Source organism: Chaetodon auriga, chromosome 11, assembly GCF_051107435.1.
Source record: "Chaetodon auriga isolate fChaAug3 chromosome 11, fChaAug3.hap1, whole genome shotgun sequence".
Lineage (NCBI taxonomy): Eukaryota > Metazoa > Chordata > Actinopteri > Chaetodontiformes > Chaetodontidae > Chaetodon > Chaetodon auriga.
The window spans coordinates 12,164,118-12,187,158 of record NC_135084.1 but is presented as its reverse complement, the minus strand read 5'-3'; the positions used below and the strand labels follow the sequence as shown (position 1 = coordinate 12,187,158).

The window sequence follows — 23,041 nt, the reverse complement described above, 5'->3', positions numbered from 1 at the left end:
CTTTTTTTTTTTTTGCCCTGGGGCCCCCCGAACAGCTTAATCTGGCAATGGGCTACTTTTTGCATTCACTCTAAAGAAAATCCTCATTCATCATACAATAGACAGTGTTGCTGGGCCCCTGACATCATGGTCCTGGGCTCCGCTTAACCTCTAACTGGCTGGAGTACCGACTATGTGGCAGCCCCGTCACTCCTCTAATGCATATAATAGGTCCAGTGCGTGTGTGTGTGTGTGTGTGTGTGTGTGTGTGTGTGTGTAATGTGACCGTTTGTGTAAATATTAACAGTAGGGTGTAAAAACTGAATTTAATCTAGCAGGATTAATAAAGTGCTAAATCTAATTCAATGTCACATTGGGTCCCCAGCAGTGTCGTGGTGTTTGCACCATAATACTCTGTGATGGTGAAGGGCCGATTAGTCCCCGTGTTCTCCCACTGACTAGGTTGTTACGATTAATTAACTGAAATGATCCCGGAGCAGTCCTTTGTATCAGATTGGATTTTCCACTGCACTATAGGACAAATGATTTAAAGTATGACAATTCGTCATATCGGTCAAGAGGCGACCATATGATAACTGATTCACTGTGACTGTACTGTCAGGATAAAAACAAGCACTGGGAATTTGCACAGTAATGGCCGTAGATGACCTATCCGGGTTGCCGTAGTAATGCAAGACTGTGGCACTCCTCCTCAATGAACGTTGGAAAGATGGCGACGGCATACGCACAAGCGAGAGTCAACTGTGCCGGCGGATAGAAAGTGGTCTAAAGAGACACAAATTCGTCTCTCTTGCAAAGATTTAAAGGTGCAAAGTCTGTCTGATATCGCTTAGACATGGTTTAGTCCATGCACGGCTAGGATCAAGAAGCCACTGCTTTGCTATGGAGCCTCCGGATCGTAACAAGCCCAGCAGGTATGTGAATTTGTTGAACAGACGCTACACCATCAGGACCTCGCACTTGCCAAATAGGGAGCTGAACGTGACACTGCAGTCGGCTCTATGGGAGCGCTCGCGCATCCCTTAGAAATCGACTTCCTGTCAAATAGTGGTCTGCGTGCAGTTACTGCATTTGCAACACTGGAGTTGCAAACTTTTTGGAGCAACATTTTCAGGCGCAGTTCGCTGCGGATATTAGCTTCTCACCTGATTCTCGGTTGCTAGAGAGAGAGAAGCAAAATGCTCGTCAAATGATAAGGTAACATTACGAACAATTATCCACCGCTGGTAACAGTGCGGCATGTCAGCGAGCTAGCTAACATCTACTGTTAGCTGTCGCTTGTCACTTTATTGTTCACCCGCAAGTTCACTCACGGACACTGACCGAGCTGAAGCCCGATACGTTTGGCAATGTGGGCTCCTAAGGTGGACATGAAAGTGTGTTATTTATTATTTGATAGTGCCAGACGGTGCATTTCATCACAACACCGAAGCACAAACTTCGCTGGCTTTAGCTAGCATGTTGCTCCACTGTTATTGTTAATCCTCCAGCTAGACTTGGCGCTCGTGTTGTTGTTGTCTCGCTCTCCACTGCTGAATCATGATGTGGGCTCGTTGATTGTGAACGGTTTACCCCATATGCATGTTTTTGGTTCGTTATTGTACCTCGTAAATTCCTTCAACTTAGTCGACAATCTGTTGCAAATGTACGTGGAGCAGCAAATGCTTCATCATGCTGTATGTGCTCGCAGTGCTCAGATGACAAGGTTGATGCGCGATTACACTTCTGCAGTCTCGCAGGGGAGTGCATACAAACAGACACTCATGAGATGTTTTTGTCATATGTGCGCATCTCCTAATCGAAATTCCGCAGTGTTTGCCCCTGACCGCCGGCAGACAAACCTCAGGAATCTGCTGTTATGTCTTCCCCTCTCCTCCCTTCTCCTCACAGGCAGCAGAATGTCTGCAGAGCGAGTGACTTTGATGGCATTTATCACGTTGGATCAGCTCTGTCATCAGCAGTAATCCTGTTTTTGAGCAAGTGGCGTGCTTCTTTTTTTTTTTTTTATTTCAGTAATGATTGAGCACCAGTCGGTTGTTATTCTCTTGTGGCCACTCGGTGCGAAGTGGACACACAAACAGCTCGCATGATTGTGCAATGCTGGCCCTGGTAACTGTAATTGCTGTCCGGCATTGTTGCAGAAAGAAAAACACTGAGGCGTTAATCAAGATATTTCTGGAAATATGTCGATGTCACAAGTTGACGTGATAACAAGAGAGTCATTTTCCTGTTTTTTTCCCCAGTTTTATGTCTGTGTTGTAGTGTGTGCACAAAGTTTGGGGCGGAAGGTAAAGCATGCTCAAGAGAGCTCAAATGTATACCAGTGTGAATGCATTGGCAATGTTTAACTAGTGAGCATCTACTTTAAGTAAGTCCAAGTTTGGCTCTGCTGGACAGTTTATTGGAGTAATGGGATTAGAACATATAAAGCCTGGACCATTGTAAACAATAAAGGTGACTCGGCCAAAGCTGCGTAGTTTTGTGGAACACATTAGTTCAACCTTTGTTTTGTTCAGACTGCATAGCTCTGTGATTAAATTCAAACATCAGGCCGCAACGGGCCTCATAACATGCAAAAATGAGTTGTCTTTAATCTTTGTAACACGCAGATCTTTCTAATCACCTCCTTGAGTGTATATACTGTAACACTAAATGCAAGGTTAGTTCGAACTGGCAACTGCTCTGAGAAAGATGAGCTATGTGCTTGCTTGGCAACTGGGGGTCGTCACTATCATTGCAAGTACAGAGGTCCTTTGTCAATAATGTCTCGTTCTCAAAGTCAGTGTGAAGACATTGTGGCTCACAAGCATTCCAGAGATTTCAGGATGTGGTGTACTGTGCGCAGTGGATAGCTGCCTGGAGCCCGGAGACACTCTTGGGTAGAACTCATTAATGCCTGCATTTGCCAGGAGCACAGGCTGCAGAATACAGATGGACCATCCTGTAGCATTTCCTATCCGCATCCTGTCTCTGCCCACACCTGCTTCAGAGAAATTAGTGCTGCTCTCACATTCTGTCACTCTCTTCTGTCATTTCCTTTTAAACAATAGGACCTTTATAACTACTAAATCTATTGATGCAACTGATACACTTCAAGAGTATGATCATGTAAGATAGTAAGTGACAGAGAAGGAAAGGGAAGATAGCCAAGTTCTGCAGAATAACGTGTTGGTCTGTTTGACATTTTTTGATGTGCACAACTGCAAGAAATTGAAATGCAGGTTGAAACTGACGAAGGTGTTCCTTATGACTTTACAGTTTCAGGTTAAATTTCCAAGGAGGAGCAGATTGCTGCCTGCACTGCATTTATGATGCAAGTAGAATAAGGTGAAAACATGTCATTATACCATTTACCTCATGCTGCAGCCCACAGTCTGCAGGCAGTGTCTGCATTTAGATACATTGAGATCATGTAACTTGTTAATGGCGTGTGTTTCCACTGGTACAGTAAGACTGACGAGGTTCCCTGGTGTCAAGTTTTTATAAGGCCGTGTTTTAGAGATGCACTGATTTTCTGACTTGAATGAATTGAAGTAGCTGTGTGCATATATAGTATGCTGTGTTACACAAGCAATCTCCTCTGTTGTGCATGCACAGTGTGCTTTGCACAGTTGCATGCAGGAGAGCTTGGGAGGTCCACTCTTGGCAATGTTGCACTGTTCCACAGAAGGGTGGGGTCAAGTACGAAGCGTACATTGTTCCTGAATTCTGTCAGGCCATGGCACGAATACTGGTCACTGCATCATCTCTGCCTGTTTATCAGAGATTGACAGGTCGGAGACTGTTGTGTACATGAGCTACAGTTCCGCTGAGATTTGGGTACATGTGCACAAATAAGTTTTATATTCTCATTGCCTCACCAGTTAACCCTGGACTCAAAATAGTAGGCAGCAGGCACATCCTTTTTACAGTGGGGGGTAATCAAAAGCTAGGATTTAACCCACAGAGCATCAGTTATGCCAGCATGTGTGCTCTTACAAAACCATGGCCACCTTCTCCTCCTTTTCCTCTCTGTCTTAAATAAAAAAAATAAAAAGAAATCCCCTTTAGTTTGGGCATTGTGAGCAAGTGTGCTCACTAACCAGCTGTGAGCTATTCAGCTGTGGGCCTCACGGGCCACGTGTCACAACTATACAATAGAGTGCCCCTTCCTGGTACAATAGTGTGGATGGTCGGTGTCAAAGGTCAGGCCCCCCTGACTCTGGCAGCCCTTGGTATCACTGCTCTAGTCTACAGAAAAGACTCTCGATTTTGTGCTGTTTATTATGCACTCAGTGTTTCTGCCTAAGGGCTCTAGCATTCCACTAGCCTTTATTGGAGCCCCAATGAGCCATCAGATGAGCCATTGAGACCAGCCAGACACCATCTGCAGTGATAATTCACTATCAGCAGCCAGGCAGGGACAGCTTGAAGACTATAGTGCGGCCATGGTTAACTGCAGGGCATGCAGGCCAGTAACTTTTGCATTGCAGCCTGCGCATAGGTTTAGAGGAAAAAGCAAAGAATTCAGACGAGGAATTTGCGCAGTCGTTACTGCAGCAGCACAATCTGTGCTTGAAGTAGCTCATGGCAACCAAACAAACAACCAGCAGTGATGGCGTCATCGGTTCCGCTGTCATTCCTGAATGATTTAGTCATGCTGTTCTGCGTAGAGGATTGTCTTTTTTAAAACTTGGTTTCACATGTATGTACTATTTCTGTCCTCAGACACCACACACCCTTGCACGTTTTGGAATGTTTCCAAATGTTCACACAGTCTGATCTTACTCGTGATGGACGCAGTGGGTATGTTTACTGGGAATTCATCTGCTTTCTTTATGCATTTTCCTCATACCTTTTTCGATTTATGCATCACGAAAGCACAGCGATTTACACGCTGTTACTGTGCTAAATGCCTCATTGTAACACACAACATTGCTTACTGTGCCTTCTTGTGCCTGCATACTGAAAAGATCACTGTCGTGTCCTGCTCCTGCAGAACAAGCCCCTTCACAATTTCCCATACAATACGCTCATAAAGGCACCAGTGTTCTTTCACGCCAGAGTTATTCTGTAATTTCAAGACTACTGTGGTTAAGATGGTCGTGCTGCTGACGGTTTTCTAGCAGAGCTTTCCATCCATGAAGTCTTGATTGCATCTGGAATCTTATAAAGTTGCAGGATTTGCAGCAGGTGTCTGTCTGCTTTGCACACAGTTCCACAGCTGCTCCCGGGGGACTGTGTGGGGGTGTGTGTGTGCGTGTGTGTGTGTGTGTGTGTGTGTGTGTGTGTGTGTGTGTGTGTGTGTGTGTGTGTGTGTGTGTGTGTGGAGAGATTCTGCAGTGGGGCAGATGGGCAATAGAAGTCTGGACACTCTCTCTCTGTGGCTCCTTGAAAAGCTTAAGCAAGTGATTTCCCGATTACTCCCCTTAACACTCTCACACACGCACACACCCCCAGTGAATGTGTGCCCTTTTCAACTCTGTCTGCACACACGCTAAGAGGCGCGTGTTGGGGAATGCCTCTCAGTCAGATGATCGATGGAGGGACACATGGCGACCAGCATATAGAACGCCCGTTTTGTGCCCCTCCTCTTCTTTCTCTTTTGTTTTTGTTGGCGGGGTCAGACCTTCCAACCTTTCTCTCTAATCCTATTAAAAAACCCTCAGAAAAGCATTAGGGACTAAAGCTCTGACATTGTGAGCTGGAGAGGCGTGCTGCATGCACTCTCCACACGCCCCCCCCCCCCCCAGAGGGAAGTGTTTCAAGTGATTATAGTGTTTCCTTTCTGCAGAACTTGATGCAGCATATTCTCTTATGGGCTTCTGTTATCTGAAATATCGCACTCTGAATGTTTTAAGCAACCGTGACTCTCACGTCTTTATTGCTGCTCCATAATCACATGAAAGTAACTTGCTGTTTCACATTGGCACTGCGTTTGCATCCTGTTTAATAACCTCTACACACTTTGGGTGAGTGAGTCTCAGTTTTCCAAGAAATCTTTACTTGTGCAGCACAGTTGATGACTTAGCAGACACATTTAATGAGGGTTACTATTTCTCCATCTCTGGTTGAGCCATGTTTACCTAGACCAAGAGAGGGTGCCAGTAGAGAACCCACAGCTTATTATCCTGCGTCTGGAGGGCTGTGGTCATGCTCAGAGCATTGCTGCTGCACATTTGGGAGGCAGCCAGTCAGGCTCCAGAGGACAGACAACTCGTCAGTCTGCTGTAGGTAGCAGCAGACATTCAGTCTAGTTGCAGTTTAGCAACCTGTTTGCCGTGGCATTAGAGGAGATTTGCTGCACACCCTGTTATGGGTACAAACAATCCAGCACTGTTTGACCTTGCATACACCTTTCTTTGGTGTGCTCGTGATATGATTGAAATTGGTTTCATAACATCAAAGCATTGGCTTGCTGTTAACATCATTTCCAGGTAACAGTGCTCATTGTTAAGATTGCAGATGTTGATAGTTTTTTTTTTGTCGGCTTTTGCCACAATGTCATTAAATGTCAACAGGCAGGCCAAGCCAGTGGAAGATGCATCCCAACAGAACTCTGAGGTGGGTGAGTCCTGGGACTCTCCCAGCGAGGAAGAGGAAACTCTGTATGGCACATCACCTCCTTATACCCCCCGTCAGATGAAACGCATGTCTGGCAAACATCAGAGGAACAGCCAGGCGAGGAGTGCTGGTCGGTCTCCCAACAAGGGTGAGTTAACCAGTCTGTTTGACTGAAGCATATATGGAAATCATTTTTAAAACTTCCTTACCTTTTTTACATTGATTTCGCTGACTGGGAGTGTGTGTTTTCTGTTTCTGTTTGTTTGAGCAGATCTTAGCCCATCTTCACTGAGAGAGAGTCCCAGGACAGCGGAGACCCCTGAGGAGCATAGCTACAAGCAGGGCAAGAAGCAGAGGGCCGCACTGCGCTCCACTGAGAGAGACCACAAGAAGACCTTTGAGGGCTCCTTCATGCTGGATCCACTCTCAAAGTCGAGTCCTTTCGCCCTCAACATGGATCCCAGGAAGCATTACTTGAGCTTGGGCTGCAGCAGTTGCAAACTTCCTGTGTCTATGCCCCATATGGCCCGGACGCACCGCCAGACCTCTAGGACAGACTGCCCCGCCGACCGCCTCAAGTTCTTTGAAACTCTGCGGCTGCTGCTCAAGCTCACGTCTATGTCCTCCAAGAGGAAGGAGAAAGAGCAGAGAGGCCTGGAGAACATGGCCTTCATGGGTCACAACAATGAGGTCATTTGGTTGGAGCTGCAGGCTTGGCATGCACGACGCTCCACCAGCGACCAAGACCTTTTTCTTTTCACTGCCCGCCAGGCCATCCCTGACATCATCAATGAGGTGCTGCACTTTAAAGTCAACTATGCCAGCCTGAGAGGGGCCCAGTGTTCTCAAACAATCGAGGGGGACTATCAGAGTGTCCCGGATCTAGTCTGTGGAGAGGAGAGGGAGCCTGCTGTAGCAGAGACCAACCACTGTGGAGTAGATCCCTGGGGCTTTAGCGCCTTTCCCTCATCAGCAATGAATGCAGCAGAGCCTCTGGGCTCTGGCGCTGATTGCAGGGATCACCTTCAGCGCCAGCGGCTGGCATTTGAGCAGGTCAAGCGTGTTATGGAGTTGCTGGAGTCAGTGGAAGCTTTGTACCCCTCTTTGCAGGCCCTGCAGAAGGACTATGAAAAGTATGCCGCACGAGACTTCCAGGGCAGGGTGCAGGCGCTCTGTCTGTGGCTCAATATCACACAGGACCTCAACCAGAAGCTGCGTGTTATGGCCACTGTGCTGGGCCTTCATGATCTGTCCCGAATCGGGTGGCCTATCTTTGAGATCCCTTCACCTCGCTGCTCCCGTGGCAATGAAGAAGAAGATAACGAGGAAGATGAGGAGAACGACTCGACAGCTACTTTCACACCTGAAAGCGATGGAGAGGACAGGGACGCTGAGGAGGTGGGATTGGGACACGTAGCAGAGGGCGAATTGTCTCCCTCCCTGACTCCTAAATTTGCCCGATTGTTGTCTGAAGATGAGTTTCTCCCAACTGCTTATTCAGTAAGTGCAGAAGTGATTGCGGGAGGGGGAGTATTCTGCCCCACAGCCATCTACAGGCCGTTTGTGGATAAAGCTCTGAAACAGATGGGACTGCGTAAACTGATCCTCAGACTGCACAAACTGATGGACCGCTCTCTGCAGAGATCCAGAGCAGCGCTGCTCCGCCACACTCCTGCACTGGAGGTAAGGCTATCGTTTCCTTACCAGCACACTGAATGATGACCATGGGTTATCCTTACTAATCTAACATGAAACAGAATTAAAAATGAACTTAATGGCAATATTACAGCTGTCAGGAAATTATCATATATCTATACAAGTATACATACGACTGTAACAAGTTTCATCCCTCTAAATTATGTGGCAGAGTTACCGTGCTATATTAGATTACTTATAGATGAACAATTTGCTCGATGGCAATAAAAGGATCAAGTATGCATAAAAATTCAGCCTGTTGAGTGCTGGAATAGTTGATGAACTAATTGATTAATCAACTTGACTGACAGAAAAGTAATTGACAACAATTTTGAAAAGCAAGTAATCTTTGGAAATAGGACTGTAGGCCAGACCAAGCAGTTTAAACACGTCACCTATGGGACATTGTGACGGCAGTCTGCACGGTTTTGCAGCAGAAATAAGTTTGTTCCGTTGCATATTGAGGTTGATTAAAGCAGTGATGCAGCTTGAAGCATGCTGTGGGGCCTCACAGTCAAATAAATACAGTATTCTTCACTCAGTTTAAATGGGCATACTGTAGAAGATGAGTAAAAATGTATTTAAAGCTAAATTCATTTTGCAAATAGTCGCTGAAATGTCAAACAAGAATTCAAGGTATCAGAGGGTTATTCATCATATACGGTAGTGACATACGTGGTGAAATGTAATGTTATGTGCTCTTAAGCTTGTGCTAATTTATGTAAAAACAATTTGCCGTTAAGTACATGTCATCTTCCACTTCTAATGGTGCTTTCCATGGAGCAGTGTTTCAAAGTAGTCATGTCTGCAGTCTGGAATTGTAAAAAAAAAAAAAGGAGCAAAAGCAGTCAAACAACTAATTATAATGTTTGTGGTGCAAATGATTATCATTTAATTAGGCACTTAAGGAAACAGCGTCTGGAACAAGGAGTCTAAATCAAGCCTGTGAACTACAGAGGATGTTTGGACACATTGATAAAGCTAGTAAAAGAAGAAAGAGCAGTTAAGAGGAGAAGATTGTTATGGATAATCAGCTTATCTTGTTTGGAAATGGTGCCCTTCAAGCATTTCATGGAGCATTTTAGGGAGGTTCAGACACTGCCCTCCTTCCGCAAACGCAAAAAAAAAAAAGGAATTTGAGCATTTCTTGGATTGCTGATTTGTTGAATGTAATACAAGAGACACAAAGTGTAGCTGTACACTGATAACAGGGCCCTGTCTTTGTGCAGTTTTAGAGCTGGTTTTTGGTCATGTGTACTATGCTGTAGGGCTGTCAGAACTGGCCAATAATGAGTTTTGATTATTCCTTCTAAAAAATACAAGGATTTGAACCATCTGAATATCTGTTTGTGCATGTTATGTCCATGAGATGGCAAACTGAAATATATACTGGAATTTAGAATATTCGTTGACAGTCGTGTAGTGAAATCCAGCAGGGATGCAGCTTCACAGAATCTTTGCAGCCACAGTTTGAATATAATTTATTAAACAGCAAAATAAAATGTAAAACAACTCTGATATTATTATGAAGTCTTGGTCATGAATATAACAGTGTATTATTCCACTGATTAGTCATGGTGCTCTGTAAGACTTGCTGCTTTAACTTCACTGAGCCCAACTTCCCCCTGCAGTTTGCAGACTTCCCAGACCCCATGCTGTACAGTGATTACCTGCCAGAGCTGTCGCGCCATGAGTCCTGCAGTGATCCAGCACACCCGGAGCTCGGGGCAGACCAGGTTTCCTGGGAGGATTTGCTGGATATGGACCTCCCATCCTTCCGGCCAGCGTTCCTCGTTCTGTGCAGAGTCCTTCTCAACGTCATTCACGAATGCCTTAAACTGCGACTTGAACAGAGGCCTGCTGGAGAGCCTTCACTGCTCAGCATCAAACAGGCAAGCAGCACTTGAAGCTCTCACTCTTACATCTAACTCACATATATCTTAGCTGTTGCATGCTTTCTTCTCCCTGGAAACATATACACAGTTGGTACGACATATAGCCGACACATACAGGTGAAATATGTGCTTTCCATGTGGACACACTTGGCTGACTTTGATAGGATAAGGTAAACATGGCAGGTATGTCCTACACAAGTTGTAATCTGTTTTTTTTTACATTTTCTTTGTGCACTGCAGTTGGTGCGTGAGTGTAAGGAGGTTCTTAAAGGGGGTCTCCTGATGAAGCAGTATTATCAGTTCATGCTGCGAGGTGTGGTGACTGATGCTCAGGGCTTGCAGACAAATGCCAATATTGATGAGTTTGAAGAGGATCTTCATAAGATGCTGGTGGTAAGACTCACAACCTTCCTCCCCCCTCCACTTAAAGTTAGTTCTTTAGTGGAATTTCTGAATTATTGAAATGCAAGTTGTGCATAAAGATCCCATGGTTATCGTCCGATGCTGTTTTTGTAGGTCTACTTTGACTACATGCACAGTTGGATCCAGATGTTGCAGCAGCTGCCTCAGGCCTCTCACAGCTTAAAGAACCTGCTAGAGGAGGAGTGGCACTTCACCAAGGTCATCACTCCTTACATCCGAGGAGGGGAGGCCCAGTCTGGGAAGCTTTTCTGGTCAGTCAGTTGCCTGCAAACCAAACTTCTTTTTTTTTTTTTTTTTGGTGGGGTTCAGAACGAGGGCTGTGGATTTTGTCCCCCATCACTCGCATTGAGATTGATTTGGGAACAGATCTTATTGGCCAATATGAACATGAGGAATGATTACAGCAAGCAGTGCCTTCAAAACTAAAGAAATCTGAACCTATCTGTTAAGACAATTCATTTTATGACAGTTGATTTGAAACTGAAGACTTTTCTGCTCTTTGCAGTGATATTGCTGGAATGCTGCTCAAATCCACTGGAGAGTTCCTCGATGCTGGCCTGCAGAAGAGCGGTAATGAATTCTGGGAAAGTGCAGATGATAGCACCGCCTCAGATGAGATCAGGTAAGAAGATAACATGAATATTACATTTCTATTTCAGTCAGTGTTCATATTTTTTGTATCCCAGTGGAGGTGTTTTAATTTTAACCTTCTGATTCTTGGAGGCGGTCGGTCATCGAGACTAGTCGGTCGCTTAAAGAGCTGTTCCACGAAGCCAGGGAGCGAGCGTCCAAAGCTCTGGGCTTTGCCAAGATGCTTCGCAAGGTGAGAGACAGCAGTAAAGACTTGTCACTCCCCTGAAACAGAAAGCCACAGCAGTACTGACTTTGCAGTCTGTCTGTGACCCTATTTTCTCTGCTCACCAAAGAACTGGGACTTTGTGTTCTGACACACACTTTGTTTGCTTTCCCCTCTGCAGGACTTAGAAGTTGCTGCAGATTTTAGTATCACTACTGGGGTGACTTGTCTCCTGGAGGCACTGAAGAAGAGAAACTATGTCAAGGTGCATCTGCTTTTCTGTTAATTCTCGCATGTTTCTGATCTTTCTTTTCTGTCCTCAAGTCATTCATGTACCTGTTTAACCTCCTCCTTTCATATCCAGGTTCAGATTCCAGGCTTGGAGGAGCTGCAAGTTTTCGTCCCCTGTGGCTTGAGGGATCAGCGGCCTCTCATCCTGCAGCTTCTCAATGCTGCCGCTGGCAAAGACTGCTCCAAAGAGCCTGATGAAATTGCTGAGGACGAGGCCTACCTGCTCATGAGTAAACACGGAGCTGGAGACTCTGCTACTGACTCTGACTGGGCTCAGTGGAAAGGAGACCTGCTCAAACTGGTCCCCCAGATGGAAACTGTTGACACTTTAAGGGCCATGAAGGTATGTGACGTGTGTGCATGTCCACGCACGCGCACGTGTGTGTCCATCCAGTGTTTACAAGCTTGTCCAATGTGCTTTCAGGTGGAGAACATGCTCTTGATCGTGATGCAGTCAGCTCACCTGGTGGCCCAGCGAAAGGCCTTTCAGCAGTCCATGGAGGATGTGCTCACTCTTAGCCGGGAGCAAACATCTAGTCAGCCTCTCATCGCCAGTGCTCTGGAGGAGCTGAAGGTGCTTACATAACCACTGCTGATGTTCTCTAATCTCTTACAACACGTGTTTATTTTGCGTTGTTCTAAAGACAGGTACATGTTGGTGTCCCACTTTCAGATCTGTTTTCCACTGCAACTGAATTCAGTTACCCTGAGTTTCTGCTCTGTTAACATTTCCTGAAAAAAAGACACTGTGCTACTATCAGGCCAGATTTTAGAAGTGATTCTCAAAGTCAGTCAGTCACTGAACATCCATATCTGTTACATTCAGAGCCACAATACCAAGTCATTTCTCACGTGGATATTAAATATTTCATAAGATAAAAATAAAACTCTTCTCTCTCTTTGTTCTCTTCTCTCTCTCCTACCACAGGATGAGGCCCTACAGCTATGCATTAAGATCAGCACTGCCATTGACCGAGTGGAGTACATGTTCACCACAGAGTTTGAGGCAGAGGTGGAGGAGTCCGAGTCAGCAACTCTGCATCAGTACTACAGGGAGGCAATGATACAGGGCTACAACTTTGCCTTTGAGGTAACTGTAACACGGTGTATATTCTTCAAGTAGCACATGATTTAGATGCTACACATCTAATCTGTCTCTTCTTCAGAGCATGTGGTATAACATCGCATGTGTTGAGTGTGTAGTGTAGGGACCATAAAACTACATATGGCCTGAGGTCATCAGATGAGTTGAAGTTGAGGCAGTAATCCTAAATATACTCATGTTTGCCTGTTCTTGTTATTTACAGTACCACAAGGAGGTGGTGCGCCTGATGTCGGGGGAGTTCAGGCAGAGGATCGGTGAGCGCTACATAGCTTTTGCCCGCAAATGGATGACCTATGTCCTGACCAAATGTGAGAGCGGCAGGGGCACCAAGCCCAGGTAAGGCCCTGCTTTGCATCAGCTGAAAAATCGAATACATTTGTAGGTAATTCGCTTACATCTTCTTGGCTGGTGTGGGGTCTGCTAGTTAGTGTGGTGTTCCTGAGGGAGGATTTAAGGCTTTTAAGTATGCTGCTCAAGGATGCTTTAGCCCTCTGGTGGGGCATAAACCTCACTAAGCAACAAGCCAGCCTACTAATATAATTAATCTTGGGCCGAAAAATTTACAATGTTCTCCGTCACTTTAAACAAACGGCAGACGTTAATGAGCAAAACAAGCTTTTTATTGGTCTAAGGTCATAGCAGTTGCTGGGTTTTGTTTGCGTGATAAATTCTTCATGTGCCCTTCTGTTTGTTAGGTTTACAACTGTTATTAACTGCATAAGCAGATATATTTATCTCCTGTGTAAGAGCCTTGTTCTTGAAATCCATTTATTTTAGCCCTCTTTGTGAAGAGCTTTCGCTATGAGCCATAACAAGCTACCATGGCAACATTGTACTCTGATAACAGAGTGAGGCCTTTAGGTTATTTCATGGAATATAACTGTAACAGTGGCATGACATTTCGAAGACATAACCGAGACCTTTTTTATAAATATGACAAATATGCAAACAAAAATAGGCAAATTTAACAGAGAACATGAGTCAGTTATCATGCTGCTCTGACAGAGGAGAACACAAGGATGGAGGAAAGATGAAGATACTGCAGTCTGCTCCATGATTAATCACATCTATGTCAGGTGTTCTGTATGTCCACTTTAAAGTTCACCTGTATGTTGCCCCAGTGGTCAGTCTCCCCTTCCATGCCTTCTCTTCTGTGTTGATTTTGTTTTTTTAAATAAACCTGCCCATTTTATTGTGTCAAATCACAAATGGTGAAGAGGGAGAGAATGAAAAGAGCAGCAGCACAAAGTTTTGGGACACACTGATTGACCGCCATGTTTTCATCTGCAGGTGGGCGACTCAGGGTTTTGATTTTCTTCAGGCTATCGAACCTGCCTTCATTTCAGCATTGCCAGAGGATGACTTCCTGGTAAAAAAAAAAATAGCCCCTTGTCTTCTCTTCGTCCTTGCCTACAAATTGCACACAGCCATGCTTGAAATATGACGTATTTACTGTCTTTTCACTGTGAATTTTTGCACGTCTTTCTGCAGAATTTACAAGCTTTGATGAATGAATGTATCGGACATGTGATTGGAAAACCTCATAGCCCAGTCACCGGCCTGTACATAGGTAAGCTGCTTGGCTGTGATATGAACTGTGGATGAATTATGTATCCGGAGTTCAGAATTTAAACTGCAACTGCAGAATGTCACAGCCTCATTCATGCCATTTAAAGCATTGAAGAGGTAGTGTTTATAATGCTGCAACATGTCTGTCTTGGACATGGATGATGTAAAGCAACACAATGCACTGTCTCTCATTCATGTAATAATCTGACCCCCGGATGTATGCAGTTGCACAAACATGAGCACTTCACCCTTTTAGAGCAGACAATGTAATTTCTGTGTTGTTACTTCATTGTAGATTTCTTCCAAAACGACAAACAAGGCTTCCTTTTGTCAGTAGCATGACTGAATCATGCTTTGGGTGTTTTTCTTTTCAGCTCCCAGGAACAGTCCTCGCCCTGTAAAGGTCCCTCGCTGCCATAGTGACCCACCAAACCCCAACCTATTCATCCCTAATGCTGAGGGATTCAGGTAGGCAATTACAGCTCAAGTTTTGACAATATCTGTGTCTAACGTGTTTTACTTGTAGTACTCTTTCCTGCATGGCTCATTTCCTTTCCTTTTTATGCCAACTGATGTTTTCGCTCTGTAGTTGTTCAGCTTGTGTGTGACGTGAGCTTCTTTCTGTGTGTGTGTGTGTGTGTATGCTGTGAGTATGTCAGTGGTCGTTTTAGTATTTTTTTTTTGTTGATATGGTGTCTGAGAGAGTGAGCGTGTGCGTCCGTCCCTCAACCAGCCACCCAGTCACCCCCTTAAACACATCTATTCACATCCCACACAAGCCACCTCACCTCCCAAAGCAGAGCTCCTCAGTTTGTTTTTTCACCATACAGCTCTCGAAGTCTCCCCTGTGACCTCCGGAACCAGCTGTTCCCCAACGGCCCTCGCCCCGTCCCTCAGGGCCCGGGGGAGCACAGCCACACCAAAGCACCCAGCAGCAGCCCCAATGACGTCAGGTAGCCTTGTCCCCAAGTCACCTGCTAGAAACTGCTGTCAAAGCACAGCCTCAGATACAAAAATGATAGCCATCACAATAAGATAGCACTCTCACAGTGGGATATAGTATATATTGTGCTTTTTTTTAGCTTATTGTTTTATTAGTTTCATTGTTGGATTGCCGATTTCCTGCTTTTAGCCCTCAGATTGCATCTAAACAAACACTGTAAATATGGATATTTTGACAGATATTGGATTAACTAGCGCATCCGCAAAGTCAGTCTCCCATTCTTTTGTAGATTAAGCATTTCCAGGCTCCACTTGGGTGCATCGCAGATTGAAATCTAGAAATCCATCTTTTAGCTTGTGTTTGTACATGTAGTTTAAAACATTGGACAGCATGAATTTTTACTGCACGATGCTGTGTTGTTTACCACACGGCTGTTCAGACATGATCATTTTAAAACAACATAGACTTCCTACAAATTACGTACTAGAGGATGCATCTAAATGATATGCATGGCATTGATGTAGGCTGCAAGAAAAGTTGTATTGAATTTAAAAAAAAAAACAAAAAACTTAGAATGGCAGTTTTTCCATCCTTGAAAGTGTTAATGTAGCTATACAAGCCCTGCAAGCTGTCACCAAATCAGAAGAAATGGCCTTTCACAAATCTGGTCAATGGAGGAGACTGTGATTGTTGTGCATGGTGTGAAAATGGAAAAAAAAAACACACTCTACCTCATTGAAAGAGCGGCTATGATATCCTGCTTTTAGTGCTATTAATGTCAGTCTTGCTTTGATGCTGGTGACTCACCTCCATTAGATTTTTGGCTTACTTGTGTGTGCTTTTGAAGTCAGAACATGCACTCAAGAGATCTAACCTTCAGATGTGTTTGATTTGTATAATGACGCTGATGCATGCTGAACTGCTATAATGAGTTTCAAAAGGCATACTGGGAAACTTTCTTCCTCTTGAAAGGTCATTTGTCATTTTTTCAGATTTTCTAGTTTGTTGAGCATAGAAAAAAATGTGGACTCTGATAGATTGCATTGTGTGTGTAATATTTATGTAATTTTAATTTTAACCACAAGTCTGGGAACATTTCCATCTCAAAGACCATCTCTATCCCTTTGCACGTCAGTGGGTGTCATTGCTAAAAAGCTTCTAGGAAGGAGTGTCCTGTACTGTTTCATTTTCCACAGTTAATTAACCGGAAAGGAACTACTTAGTGCGTGAAATTTTATCAAGGGCGTACTCAGTCGTTTTGAGAGCATGAAAATGAAGTGCAACCGTGGCAGAAGAGACTGCACGCTGTGTTGATCCTTAATTTGGCCATTAACAGAGACAAACCCCAGACTGAAACAAACCGTCTGAATCAGTAGTTTCACACTGAACCACAGCGTTTGATCTATTTCTTCCACGTCCTTGCAGGGGATCCAGTTTCCATGAGAATGACCGTCTGTCGTCGGTTGCAGCAGAGTTGCATTTCAAATCTCTGAGCCGCCACTCCAGCCCCACAGAGGACAGAGAAGGTGGGCACATTCCCTGATCTGCGTGCTTTGATCCTTACTGTGCAGATTGATCGTCCTGATTGACTGAATTTTCTCATGTGTTTTCTTTTCTCCAGAACCCTCCTATCCTAAGGGAGACCCAAACAGCGCTGCACGTCGAAGCTGGGAGCTCCGCACTTTTATCAGCCAGTCCAAGGGTGAGAGTGTTGGCTGATGAGGCATTTTGGATTGACTAAAACATATAACCGGGAATGTTTTTGTTGTTGTGGTTGTTGTTGTTGTTAGAAATCCTGTTTCCTGTCTCTCATCTAAGACACAGCAGCAAGGCAAAGCCCCATGGAGGCCGTGCGTCGCTCCATTCGCAAGTTCGAGGACAAGCGTTACGCTGTGATGAAGCAGCGCAACATCATCGGCCAAGTGTGTCACACGCCCAAATCCTATGACAACGTCATGCACGTTGGGCTGAGGAAGGTGACCTTCAAGTGGCAGAGGGGCAATAAGATAGGTACGGCTGCCTGCTGACTACTTTTCTTATGATGTGGGCTGTTTAACCCACATACAGGCAGTGATGTTGTGTTTGTGTGTGTGAGAACAGGTGAAGGCCAGTATGGGAAGGTGTACACCTGCATCAATGTCGACACTGGAGAACTAATGGCCATGAAGGAGGTATGTACTCCAGCAAGATCACTTCAGTAGTTTTCGAAACAATCACAAGGTCTGCAGGTAGCGGTAACACACTCTTTTGTTTGATGTTCAACCAGATCCGATTCCAGCCGAACGATCACAAAACAATCAAGGAGACTGCAGATGAGCTGAAGATATTCGAAGGGATTAAGCACCCAAACCTGGTGCGATACTTTGGAGTCGAGCTCCATCGGGTAAGGGGCCCGTGTTAATATTAGTTCAGCCATCACGTGGTGTGTAATGAGGCGGTTTGGTATAAATGTCCATGTGCCCACCTGCAGGAGGAGATGTACATCTTCATGGAGTACTGTGATGAGGGCACACTGGAGGAGGTGTCCAGACTGGGGCTGCAGGAACACGTCATCAGGCTCTACAGCAAACAGATCACTACAGCCATCAATGTCCTCCATGAACACGGCATTGTCCACAGGGACATCAAGGGTCAGTGTCTCATGCCCTTTTTTTTCTCTTCCTCATTAGAAATGCAGAAAGCTCTGAATGGACTCGACATCCATTTACACTCTGTTAATTCGTCTTTTTTTCTTTTTTTATATCAGGAGCCAACATCTTTTTGACATCGTCAGGCCTGATTAAGCTGGGTGACTTTGGCTGTTCAGTCAAGTTGAGGAACAACACTCACACCATGCCAGGGGAGGTGAACAGCACGTTGGGAACAGCAGGTAAGAAATTCTGCATTGTGTGTAGTTTACATTCCACCACCAGGGGTCACTGTGGCTTGATATTTCATTTTTTTTCCCCTTTCACCAATATATGTCCTCCCACATTAGTGTGTGTCATGTGGTTGTGATGATGAATATGTGATGCAAGTGTTGGATATTTTATGTGCACTTAAGATGAATCTTCATGTTTCTGTAATTGCTGTATCAGAAACAACACTCTTCATTTTTTATGGATTTGGTTTGTACGTGGTTTTCTATCAAAAATATCCCCCATTGATCACATACACAAGCCTGCAGTGTGTTATATTTTCACTTCTCCAACTTGTACTATAAGTTCATATTAGACACAGACGCTTCTACTGCTTGGTCCCTGCTTTGCGTACATTCTTTCATTCAACACAAGGCTGCCACTGTATTCTTTTTCACTTTCATTATTTCTCGGCACTTTGTGACCATAACCTCCAAACAGCACAGTCCTTTTTGCTGTGTCTGTGACTAGACAGCTGGGATCAGAACAAAGAGAATATGGCAAAATCTGTGAGCTGCACAGACTGTGAGCAACTGGCTGAGAGAATTGCACAGGTTGAAGATTGAAAAGCTGCATCAAATAGCAGCCTCTATACATGCTGTTGAACATGGACAGGCTTCTTTACACGGGATTACTTCAGCTGTGGAGCATCCTGGCACAGATTTGACTGACACGCTGCCCTTGACGTGTCCTAACGCCACTGGATCAGCTGTTGAGGCTCCCAAATGAGCCTTCTCCTAATGACACTTCGTATTGGCGCAGCACCGGCGTCAGACCGAGAGCATCCACTCCAGTCAAGGCTTGGTGAACGTTGTCCACCGCAAAGGCAAATCCAGCAAGAAATGAAATAAGAGGGCACCAGCGCTCACTCCACCACTTGGATCTGACATCGGAATGCATCAGTCATGGGACAAGATTTATTGACAACTTCAGTATCTTTTGGAACTGTGAAGAACACTTTAGGCCTGATGGGGTACATCCAAACATCACTGGTTGCAGACTGCTCGGCGCCAACTCGTGTCGTGCCCTTGGCGTGATGTACCAAAATAAGAATACCCAGATAAGTGCCAAGGTCAGCCTGCACAGGCAGAAAGCCTCATCCGACCCTCTGCTTCACATCCACCCAGAGGATGTCTGCAACACCCCTCACCCCTGTCTCCATCCCCATCTCTTTCTTCAGGGACCCAACCCTCACAACAATCACCTATCAAGTGGTTGGTTAAAGCTGCCACACTGAAGCAGTCAAATTGCTGAACTGTGAAACAACAGTAACCACAGACATCATCACTCAGGTGTCTGTCAGAAATGAGACAGACCTCATGGCGCTTCCTTAAACATATGGGTGATCTGATGTTCGGTGATGGTCAAACACATCGTAGCAACCACAGACCGTCTGGTACCTGTCTCAGTAATCTGAAATTTCTCAATGTTCAGCCACAGTCTGAAGTTAGCTCTTCTTTGCTAATGCTTGATTATATGCGTTCTATGTGATCTGTTTTTACCTAGCTATACCTTTTGATGCTTTATCCTTCTTTCGTCCTCATTCTACTCAGTTTTTACCTATATTTTATTATCTTATTCTGTGCTTTTGTGCATTGTCTTTATTTTTATTTTCATCCTTTTTATCATTAAGTGGGTTTTTTTACATTAATTTCTTTAGCAGTTTTTTTGTCCATTCTGTCCTCTTTACGTAAAGCTCTCACTTGTTGCATGTGATTTCTTTCTTATAAAGCACTTTGAGCTGGAAGTCCTGTATGAAAGGTGCTGTACAAATAAAGTTTACTATTATTATTATTATTATTAAACTGGCATTTTCTGTCTTCCCCAGCATACATGGCACCTGAAGTAATCACCAGAGCAAAGGGTGAAGGTCATGGACGGGCAGCAGACATCTGGAGTTTGGGCTGCGTTCTCATTGAGATGGTGACCGGAAAAGTAAGGAGTGACAGAGAAGATCATAAATAACATTTCACATACCATTTACAGTATATTCAGTAAAGTTTCCATTTGTGTTAAAACAAGCAGGTTTTAGATAAAACAATTTGGCTGCGAGACACGATTCCCTTCTTATTATGAAGTCTCTATGTTTAAGTTGCTGTTAAAATCTGTAGAGCTGGTAGCCCTTTTTAGCTTCCTGAGTAATGAAATTGAAGTGGTTATTTTTTTTTATTATTTTTGATTGCTGTCTGAAAGTAACAAAACCTGATGTTACTTCAGCCTTTCTTACCCCTTCCGAAAATTCACAACACCTAAAACATGAGTAAAAACCACATGGAGGTGATGCTATGTTCTTACTTTCATCTCAACCTGCAGAGGCCCTGGCACGAGTATGAGCACAACTTCCAGATCATGTACAAAGTAGGAATGGGCCATAAACCGCCCATCCCGGAGAAGCTGAGCACGGAGGGGAAGGACTTCCTCGGTCACTGTCTGGAGAGCGAGCCCAAGCGCCGCTGGACAGCTAGCATGCTGCTAGACCACCCGTTTGTCAAGGTGAGACACTGCAGACTATCACCCAGCATGACATTTTAAAGTTTGGTGTCGGCCATCCGACAAGTTCTCATTGCGGCTGCTGTCTCTTGGCTGTTTCAGGTTTGTACGGATGAAGAGTGAATGGGACCTCTTCTGCGGCTTTTAAGTTTACAAGTTCAAGCACTACTGTACATGCTTTTGGCAAAAGAAAAAAGAACTGTGGACGTGGAGAAGAGGAGACGTTATGGCTGAAGGCACATGGATTTAAACTGAGGAACTAATACGATATCATTTCAGAGGACAACTGGACCTACGGAGTATAGGGTTGTTGTGTCTTTATGTACCCGTGGACTCGGGGGAGGAGGGGCTGGGGTGGGACTGTACATACTGTAAGAATAGGATTGGCTTTAATTCTTGTATAAACAATATTGTAAAGTTAAAGTAACTATTGCCACATGTGTTGTTCTCACTGGTGAAGAGACCTCTGAAAAGGCATTGAGGAATACTTTTTTTTTTTAACAAGTGGGAGGGGGGGGTGGGGGGGGACAAAATCTATGGCACTTTTAAACTGTTTACCCAAGGGGCAGTTGAGGAGAGGAGGAGGAATCTTATTTCAGTCGCCCTTTGAGGCTGGGAAAGTTGTGGTTAGCCTCGCTGAGTGGATGGTTTACCTTTATGAAATGAACACCATCCAAATATTCAAATTAATTTATCACTTGTCATCTGGCAGCGCGGGCACCAGGAAGGATTTTTGTTCATGTATTTTTCTTTGCCTTTTGCTGAGGAGTAAATGTCAAGTTGGAGCAATGCTCAAGTCTACTGGTGAAGAGCTGTTCGTACGACTGGAGCGTCGCCAACTGAGAGGAGAAACGGGGCCTGCTCTCCCTCCCTGCTGCTGAACACGAAACATCCACACAACCAAACACACACACACTGACACACACCACAACTTCTGGTCCTCTGCTGCTCTTACAGTGTTTGCTATGTACAAACAATATTAATAAACCAATCGTTTTTTTAATGAAATGTGTATTTTCTTTCATTTTTCTTGTTGTGCACCCAAAGCGCACGTTAGGACAAAAATGCATCAATGCAGTGATTAATATTGGAGGATCATGATCAGAGTTTGACTGCATTTGCTGGTGCACGCCACAGAATCCAGCAGCCAAACGTCACCCAGCACCCACAGACTGAGGTATCACCTGTGCAGCAGAGTAACAACAGTACTAACTGTCACTGATGCAGCAACCCAGTCTGTTGTTGACCCTGCCTGCCAGCTGCTTACTGATCGGCCACAGAGGTAAAGTACAGAGCTGCAGCAGGCTGATAATGACCAGGAACACGTAGCTGATGATCAGGTGGCACAAGAACTGGGATTTCATCAGCTGCAGGAGGCTTATTGTTGTGTAAAAGTTGCACAACGATCTGCTATCACGCACCTCTCAGCTCAAGCCAAGTGCTGTCATAGGGTGTGACCTTGCGGCTCTCAGCCTGCCCTGACATACATTTTGAAGAGGTTGAAACTCCAGCAAAGCTGTTACATAAAGAACAGCTTCGCTTGTAATGTGTGCATACATAGCACTAAGTTTTACTGCACAGGATAGGTGCATTTTGGGTAGACCTCCTCAATACAAGCTCGAGCAAACCCCTTAAATGCGCTACTCCTGTTTGTGGGCCAAATAATGATGTTACCTGTAATTTACTGGTTGCCCCATTGGCTGATCTCTATGTGTATCCATATGACAGGTTGTCTTTTATACCTTCCTTAAAAGAGAGAAGTCAGCTTCGTACGCCTTATTTAAATGTTCTTTGTAATGTGCTTTATGACTCATGAGAGCACTTTGAGCTGCATTTATTTTATGAAAGGTACTACACAAATAAAGCTTACTATTATTATTATTGTTATTATTGTTGTTATGATACCCTGATGCAGACCAAAAGGAGGTGGTCTGATGGTTAAATGTTTCCTCAGTGTTGCTGGAGTTTGGATCTCTTCAGGCCTTTTTTTCCCCCTTCTACATGCAACTTGGAAGCAGGTTAAGTTGTGCCATAAAACTACTCTGCTTACTATTCACAGCCCAACCGACAACTCTGCTGTAAGTTCTGTGAGAGCATTTCCTAAAAGTCAAGCTAATATCAATTTAGATAAATGGTGTGACAACGGAAACCACATTACCTTGAAAAATGGAGCTATAAAGCTGTTCAGTGGTATTAACATCACTCCTCTTCTGCTGGTGACTCACTGCCATTCGATTTGTGGTGAGTTTGTGTGTGCTTTAATGTGTTTGACCTGTAAAATGATTCTGATGCGTACTGAACTGTTAATGGGTTTAAACAGGTGCGAGAACATGATTCTTTACTCAGTTGTTATACCCTATTTTACCCTCTTTTTCTGCACTTTAAACACCAACC

The 23,041-nt window shown here is 44.6% G+C and overlaps 1 protein-coding gene across 3 annotated transcripts; it reads left to right on the top strand.

The window, feature by feature from the left end:
• Positions 1-693: 693 nt before the first annotated feature.
• map3k4 (mitogen-activated protein kinase kinase kinase 4) lies at positions 694-21,652 on the top strand. Of its 3 annotated transcripts, none has more exons than XM_076742405.1 (27): positions 694-914; positions 6,501-6,691; positions 6,815-8,226; positions 9,870-10,130; positions 10,374-10,526; positions 10,650-10,807; positions 11,062-11,178; positions 11,280-11,379; positions 11,534-11,617; positions 11,717-11,986; positions 12,068-12,217; positions 12,572-12,733; positions 12,951-13,084; positions 14,039-14,117; positions 14,240-14,318; positions 14,692-14,785; positions 15,148-15,270; positions 16,686-16,786; positions 16,882-16,962; positions 17,079-17,270; positions 17,361-17,431; positions 17,527-17,643; positions 17,731-17,890; positions 18,007-18,129; positions 19,986-20,092; positions 20,471-20,650; positions 20,750-21,652. In XM_076742405.1, exons 1-27 carry the CDS (start codon positions 883-885, stop codon positions 20,768-20,770), a joined length of 4,752 nt encoding a protein of 1,583 aa, XP_076598520.1. In that variant the 5' UTR covers positions 694-882; the 3' UTR covers positions 20,771-21,652. The 3 variants fall into 3 exon arrangements, with proteins under 3 accessions (XP_076598520.1, XP_076598523.1, XP_076598522.1); XM_076742407.1 differs by lacking the exon at positions 694-914 and adding an exon at positions 1,040-1,197; XM_076742408.1 differs by lacking the exon at positions 15,148-15,270.
• Positions 21,653-23,041: the final 1,389 nt, after the last annotated feature.